Consider the following 8,122-nt stretch of genomic DNA (forward strand, 5'->3'; position numbering starts at 1 on the left):
CATACAGTGACCATGCTGCACTAGGCACCGTTCAACTGCGCATTGTGCGCAACCCCTAACTGGCCTAAGCAGTCAAATAATATTTGACTGCTTATTGACTGCTTATATTATAAGCAGTCAATATTATAGCCCTAAGGAGTGAAATATGCAGGAATATTTGACTGCTTAGGTATAGCGAAAATCAATGGGAGTCAATACTAAGAGAGTGATTTTACAAGACTCAGCCGTCTGATCATGACGTAACGTCGTTAGCGCTCTCCAGGATCATACTCATAGTGACTCATAGTCATACTAGTACAGCCCCGGCCCCGGAGCGCCAGCTAGTCAGCCAGACACTGCGGTAGATCTACCACTAGTCACTACCAGTCCGTGGTCATGCAAAAGCGCAGGGAGTCATTTCAGTTCGGAAAAGAAGACGAGCATACGAATTATTATTTCCTTCTCTGCCAATCCACGCTACCGCTATCTGGCCTGATAATGGAGCTGTCTGTTGCAGCTTTGCTGGTGTTGTCGCTCGCTTGCCATTCCTCTCTGGCTCTGAACAACGGGCTGGCCTTGTCGCCGCCAAGTAAGTAAAGCTTGCGATTGTGCGTCTGTGGCGTGTGGCGTGTTTGAATGAGATCGTGCTTGTTAGCAATAACCGAAATGTTGAGCTTGGCGTTCAAACTAAACCCACGCCATCGCATCCTGAATCCAAGTGGCAACTAGGATGGCCTTGTTCCTGGATGCGTGCCTTTGAGAATAAGCAGTTAGTACTTAGGCCCTCTACAGACTACGTACATAGAACATCCAGTACAAAATCACATAAAACCTAAAAGGCAACATTTTTCCAAGCCTGCATTCAGACTACACATTCTAAATGCACTATACAGGCAACCTTTGACCCTACGCAACTGCGCATGGGGCTTGGGATGTGTGAAAGCAGCCGGCAGTCGTACCCGTTTACAAAGTTTGTACGCTTGTACGACTGCCTGGTGAAAGTACGATAAATACAGGAAAGTTGCCTTGTACAAGGGTTCGCATCCTCCCTGAAAGGATTGGGCAGCCTTGTAGGCTTCCCGCCAGATTCTTGTTGTTGTCTTGGAAACTTCTATGTAAATGTGACATATAGGCTGTTTTGTACCTAGTCTGAAGAGGGCCTTAGTAGTGAATGGAGAGTTGCCGATAGGATCTAAGTCAACCACTACTCCAGTCACCAGGCAAGCACAGTGGGTTGGTGAAAGACCATGATTGACATACGAGAGGTACCTGGTTCAAGCCCTGCCTGGGAGCGGTTTTTCCAGACGTGCTGCTACCCACAGTCAACTGGGAACTTGTGGCCTGCACAATGCGTACATGGATGCGACTAATGGGGTCTTTCTGGGCATTTGTGGTTGTGGGACTTATTCACTCACCCCCACTGTTAGGCGCTACCAGTACTTGACTCAAGTAGGTTTTACCCGGTGTTAGCGGTCGTCGTGAGTTCCCTTCGGGAATACGCAGGATATTTTTTTACTTTTATCTAAGTCAACAACGGTTTCGCTGGTAAGCTCAAATGATATCCAAGACTTAAAAACCACACAGCAAGCAGCCACACAGCACCACACAGCAAGCAGTGCAAAGGTGGCGGATCATCTGCATGCGGTGGTGGCTCAGCAAGGAACATCCTCCAGTTCTGCCGATCTTGTGCATTCTGAAACCAGAAATCCACACCAGCTCGCCTTCATGTCTCTCTGGACAACATCTTTCCAGTGCCGCCGGGGGCCACAAGGAGGGCGACGACCACTCAACCTTCCAAACAAAATCTGGACGGGAGCACGGTCTGCAGGCATGCGCGCGACGTGCCCGAGCCATTCCAACCGCCGACGCCGAACAAGGTCTTATATCGGTGTAGTGTCACCCAAGTGCGCACGGAGCGTTACCGATGAGATCTTCTCCTCCCATCGCTGACACCGAGATACACATATGATGGAGCGAATGCACCGGTGGTGAAAAGTTACCCACCAGATCCAAGTCGTGACGAAGCGGAGCCCATGACTCAGCAAAGTGTAGTAACACAGACGGAACACGGGCCGTGTACACATACACACACATACACACACACCCACACACACACACACACACACACACACACGCACACACACACACGCACACACACACACGCACACACACACACGCACATACACACACACACGCACACGCACACACACACACACACACACACACGCACACACACACACACACGCACACACACACGCACACACAGACACACACACACACACACACTTGTACTTACTCACTTGTACTTGTTCAGTACCATAACTGGTCAAGCGAGTCTCCCCCGAAGAGGGGAGAGAGATTCAAAAGGAATCTTGGAAAGACGACTCAATTGGCCATTGAACTGCCCAAAGGCCAACGCCCTCTGAAATCCCCAAAACTCTGGGTGGACTTGAAAATGATCCCACTTATGGGCTCACCACACCTCAGTAAGTGTGTGAGGACAAGGTGCAGAAAAAGGATTGACGGCAAACACACACACACACACACACACACACACACACACACACACACAAACAAACACACACACACACACACACACATACACCTCCCGCTGCTGCAGGACACATCGCACGACTGTGCTGTAGCGTTATATTTTTATTAATTTTCTCATTTGCTCCTTTGTGCTGCTGTTGGTTTTGCTTGCTGTATTGTACTACTTGTTTGCAGTGGGCTGGAGCAGTTGGAACCACTACCATCGCAAGTACAATGAATCAGTGTTCTACGCAAACGCCAAGGCTATGGCCAGTAATGGCATGAAGGTAGGACACCGTGACATACGTACCCTATACTAGGTCACATGTGCCCACCGACTGAGCCAACTATTGTATTTTATGTATTGTTTCCACGGAAGCGGAAAGGCGGTTCTTGACCAGGGAGTTGTACGACTCCTTGTTCTTGTCCTGCCCGGTATGCGAACCTGTCGATTTTTTATTATTTTTTAAATTTTTTCTTTATTGTATTGATTTATTTGAATTCAGCATCTCAACAGTACAATGCACAACTTGGGAAGATCCGAACTATCGAAATCGTTGCCGTTGCCAACCATTGTGCCATGAATGGTTGGTGTGTGCATAAAGAAGACAAGCAGAATTCGAGGAATTTCCAACCATGAGTGTTGATGGTTCCGTTAATATCACTACTTTATAAAATGTCGAGTAGAATCTGCCTATTCTCTAGTGTGACTCGCCAGGGCCCTTCATGAGCTGATTCCTCTTAGTATTTTTTTGCTGATGACTCCAGGGTGCTGGCTGTGAATATATCAACATTTAACGGTGGTTGGTTGACAAGGCCGCTCATGAACTGACTCTCTATAACTAAGAGTACATACCCCCCCCCCCCCAAGAGTTGGCAACTCCCACGTACCCTGCTGTCCCCACAGAATTGCAAGTTGACGTCAGTATTAATGATGCAATGCTCCTTGCACCAGTGATATACAACAATTGTAAGGGTGTCATCGTATCACACATTTTTCTTTGCAATAATTTGTACAGGATCAGAAGGGCTTTGGTCCACCACAGGTTCCGGATTCGTCTGATAATCCGTGTACAGTGCGCATTGCATTATAAAAATGACGTCAACTTGAAATTCTGTCGGAACAGCACCCATAGTCGAGTTGCACACTCTTGAGGGTTATGTACTCTTGAAATAACATGAGTGTGTGTTTGCCGATGTGTCCAGGATGTCGGCTATGAGTACATCAACATTGATGGTGGTTGGTGGGCAGGGGCTGACACCGGACATGCCCAGCGCAACGCTACAGGATTCATGCAGATCAATGCGGAGAAATTCCCGAACGGCATACCGAAACTGGTTGACTATGTTCACAGTCTGGGATTAAAGTGGGGGTTAGTTAAAGAATAGACATGGTTAGAGTTTTGCTGCTCATGCTGAATCCAACGATACTTGTACCCAGCACCCAAAATACAGTCGGTTTGGTGCCGCTTCGACGACAGAAGGCTCTGTTTACCGGGAGAACGAAACGGTAAGATTCCAACTAGGGGGACGTCACAAGCCGATCGTTGTGTAAAAAAATTAAAATGATAACCATGTATTGAAAGCACACAAAACCGGTAAAGGCCGACGGTCGAAGTTAGCGTGAACTGTAAAATGCTAACCCTGTTTTAATGCATGTCTTGCTAGTGTGTCCTGTGTGTTGAGTTTAGCCCAATAAAATCCGACATCGTAGATTACTCAATGCTGATTATACAGGCCATGCGATCGCACTATCAGCTGAAAAGCGTTGTCAAAGTCGCTGCACAACGATACCATGGAATCTTTCCAGCGGAATGTGTGTGTGTGTGTGTGTGTGTGTGATTCACATTTAAAATGACCCCTTGGTCATAACCCTGGGTATAACCATGAGGTCCCGTGACCTCAGGTGTCCCCGTGAGTGTGAATCCCAAGGCGACAAGGTAAAAGTTCAGACATCCGGTTAACCCATGGTCAGTTTTCCCTTGGCCGCATGTTTGGCCATGATTTTTTGACAGGGGATTTGAAAACAAATAGCCATGGGATTTTTCCCTTAACAAACGTCCTGAAGCCCACGGCCACGGCTTTGCCAATTTTTTCCCAAGAGGGTCCTCCTTTCCCCCAGTACCATGGTTTCCATAACAACATTCCCATAACCGTAGTGTTTCCCGTGTGTGTGTGTGTGTGTGTGTGTGTGTGTGTGTGTGTGTGTGTGTGTGTGTGTGTGTGTGTGTGTGTGTGTGTGTGTGTGTGTGTGTGTGTGTGTGTGTGTGTGTGTGTGTGTGTGTGTGTGTGTGTGTGTGTGTGTGTGTGTGTGTGTGTGTGTGTGTGTGTGTGTGTGTGTGTGTGTGTGTGTGTGTGTGTGTGTGTGTGTGTGTGTGTGTGTGTGTGTGTGTGTGTGTGTGTGTGTGTGTGTGTGTGTGTGTGTGTGTGTGTGTGTGTGTGTGTGTGTGTGTGTGTGTGTGTGTGTGTGTGTGTGTGTGTGTGTGTGTGTGTGTGTGTGTGTGTGTGTGTGTGTGTGTGTGTGTGTGTGTGTGTGTGTGTGTGTGTGTGTGTGTGTGTGTGTGTGTGTGTGTGTGTGTGTGTGTGTGTGTGTGTGTGTGTGTGTGTGTGTGTGTGTGTGTGTGTGTGTGTGTGTGTGTGTGTGTGTGTGTGTGTGTGTGTGTGTGTGTGTGTGTGTGTGTGTGTGTGTGTGTGTGTGTGTGTGTGTGTGTGTGTGTGTGTGTGTGTGTGTGTGTGTGTGTGTGTGTGTGTGTGTGTGTGTGTGTGTGTGTGTGTGTGTGTGTGTGTGTGTGTGTGTGTGTGTGTGTGTGTGTGTGTGTGTGTGTGTGTGTGTGTGTGTGTGTGTGTGTGTGTGTGTGTGTGTGTGTGTGTGTGTGTGTGTGTGTGTGTGTGTGTGTGTGTGTGTGTGTGTGTGTGTGTGTGTGTGTGTGTGTGTGTGTGTGTGTGTGTGTGTGTGTGTGTGTGTGTGTGTGTGTGTGTGTGTGTGTGTGTGTGTGTGTGTGTGTGTGTGTGTGTGTGTGTGTGTGTGTGTGTGTGTGTGTGTGTGTGTGTGTGTGTGTGTGTGTGTGTGTGTGTGTGTGTGTGTGTGTGTGTGTGTGTGTGTGTGTGTGTGTGTGTGTGTGTGTGTGTGTGTGTGTGTGTGTGTGTGTGTGTGTGTGTGTGTGTGTGAATCCCCTATAATCCATCCTAGCCGAGGACCATCGTGAGTGGAGACTGGCCTGCAACACCATGCAGCCACCTAAACCTGTGTCTCGAGATTTTCAGGTGCCACTGAGGCCGAGATTTTCGCCGTCGCCAAGACCTCACTCGCCACTCGAAGTTCTGTTCCCCGTGACTGAAACGCTGTCGGTCCTTTCAGGACCTGCCATCATCTGCGGATGAGCATTATTATATTATATTGTATTGTACAGTCAACTTCGCTTATAACGACACTCGGCAGCGGGGCATCAGAAAAGTGTCTTTATTCGCGAAGTGTCGATACCCGAAGTCTCATTATATGTATTACAGTTACATGGGAATTTGCTCTGGGCATGGACACTCTGTCGTTATTCGCGAATTGTCGTTATATCCGCAGTCGTTATTAGCGAAGTTGACTGTATACTCCCATGGTCATAAGCAGGGTTACTACGTATTCCCATGAGACAGGAGGTCTGCCACTGATTTCAACGCTTGTCTTGAAAAGGTGGTAACTTTTTTGTATTGTATTGTATTTTATTATTCCACTTGGGCATTCCCGACAGACCCAAGGTTTTCTTACAGGGTGCCCAAGACTTCTAACACGAGTATTTTGTTTCACGTGCTCTAACGTACACCATGTACATACTTACTGTTATTCTTGTTACTATCTGTAACAGAGACGAACCGGCAAGTTATGTAAGTCCACTGGTACATAGGGCATCAGGCGCATTGCCCGCATAGGGCACGGGGGGGGGGGGGGGGGGGGGGGGGGGGGGCACGTGCCCCCCCCCCCCTTAAATATTTCGACCTAAGTTCACCATCCACATAATGACCATGAATGACATGCAACAGTCCTGCTTAAGTTTGTCACTATGTGAGTCCACTGTTGAAGGGACTATCGGTAGTGCACCGTAGAGATGGTCACCTCACGTTCTCATCGATGTACGCCATGGATTCGTGGCATATGGGTGGGTTGAAAGAAGAAGCAATGTGGGATTTGCATCATGGACTACCTGTTAAGGTAAACCTTGGGCATGTCCTCCCCTCCTCATGGTTTTACTGCATTATGGCGTGCTTTGTCTGCGTAGACGCCGAGACCTTTAAGGTCGGCAGAGCAGCCTGGCCCCGCCACCACTTCTCGCACATACTTTCGAAATATAGTGGACTTTAATGCCGATTTATGCCCACTCACTACCCACTATTGTATTGAAGGTCTACTCTGTACCTGGCGTTCACAGGGCTAGTCCGTGATCATGACTACAAGCCACATAGACAGCCCCAAACTTACAACTAGAGTGTGGCAGTGCACACCGTGTCATGTGTTACTCTCCCTGAGTGCTTCGTCTTTCTGTTACACACCACACTGGGTCCGACTCTCTTCCTCATGTACGTGAACGACTGCGAGGACCACGTACCAGCCGGTGCTGACCTAGCCTCGTTCGCAGACGACACTACGCTGTATGCCAACATCACCCCCACCACCCAAGAAGATACCACCCAAGCCCTCCAGCTAGCAGTCAACAACATCTCCCGCTGGGGTCAAGAATGGAAAATAAAATTTGAACCTGCCAAATCCCAGGCACTGACTGTCAGTTTCCACCGCACCCAATGGGACATGCCACCGATTGACTTCAACGGATCCAATGTGACGGAACAGGAGGAGCTCAAAATCTTGGGCATCAGTTTCGATGGTCAGCTTACCTTCCGGCGCCACCTTCGTACCGTAGCCCTCCGGGCAACACAGCGACTTGGTGCTTTGCGTAAGGCTTTCCACCTCCTAGACGTGCCCGGTCGCATCCAAGCCTACAATGCTTTTGTGCGCCCAGTGATGGAGTACTGCCCTATTGTCTGGATGGGAGCGGCCCCATCCCATCTTGCAAGACTCGACCGTGTGCAAGCCCGGGCCATCCGTGCCATCGCCCCAATGTGTTGGCTGCCGAGTCTTGCTCTTCGTCGGATGGTTGCAGCACTTTGCCTCCTGTACAAGATGCATTGTCCGGATGCGCATCCCCTTCTACAGAGGATGCTGCCACCCCAGCAGCCCCAACACCGAACAGTCCACTCCACCCGTAGTACATTCCAGAGATGTAATGCTCACGCACACCAACTGGCCAATGAACTTCCAGTCCGTTCCCGAAACAACCTGTGTCGAGCCTACCCTCACGTAGTTGTCCCCGTCTGGAACCAGCTGCCCGCCGGAGTCTTCTCTGGTCCTTTCTGCACCAAGAACTTGCAACACTTCAAAGTTGCAGCCAACCGCTATTTGAAGACCAACGACTGGTCGTGGGCACATGACCATCTCTGATTATCAGCATAATATCTGCCTCACCCCATGACTTCCAAATTCCGCTCCACATACTATTCCCAATAACGTCTGTTCTTCTTTTCTCTCCTTCTCCTCCTAGCATTGTCTGTCTTATCATTCCCCTCCTTC

At 49.0% G+C, this 8,122-nt stretch overlaps 1 protein-coding gene across 1 annotated transcript; it reads left to right on the plus strand.

The window, feature by feature from the left end:
• Positions 1-296: 296 nt before the first annotated feature.
• Positions 297-4,767, plus strand: LOC135830586 (probable alpha-galactosidase). Its single transcript, XM_065342822.1, has 3 exons — positions 297-568; positions 2,707-2,798; positions 3,718-4,767. Exons 1-3 carry the CDS (start codon positions 376-378, stop codon positions 3,898-3,900), a joined length of 468 nt encoding a protein of 155 aa, XP_065198894.1. The 5' UTR covers positions 297-375; the 3' UTR covers positions 3,901-4,767.
• The last annotated feature ends 3,355 nt before the right edge of the window (positions 4,768-8,122 follow it).

This window comes from Sycon ciliatum, unplaced genomic scaffold, assembly GCF_964019385.1.
Source record: "Sycon ciliatum unplaced genomic scaffold, ocSycCili1.1 SCAFFOLD_2217, whole genome shotgun sequence".
Classification (NCBI taxonomy): Eukaryota; Metazoa; Porifera; class Calcarea; order Leucosolenida; family Sycettidae; genus Sycon; species Sycon ciliatum.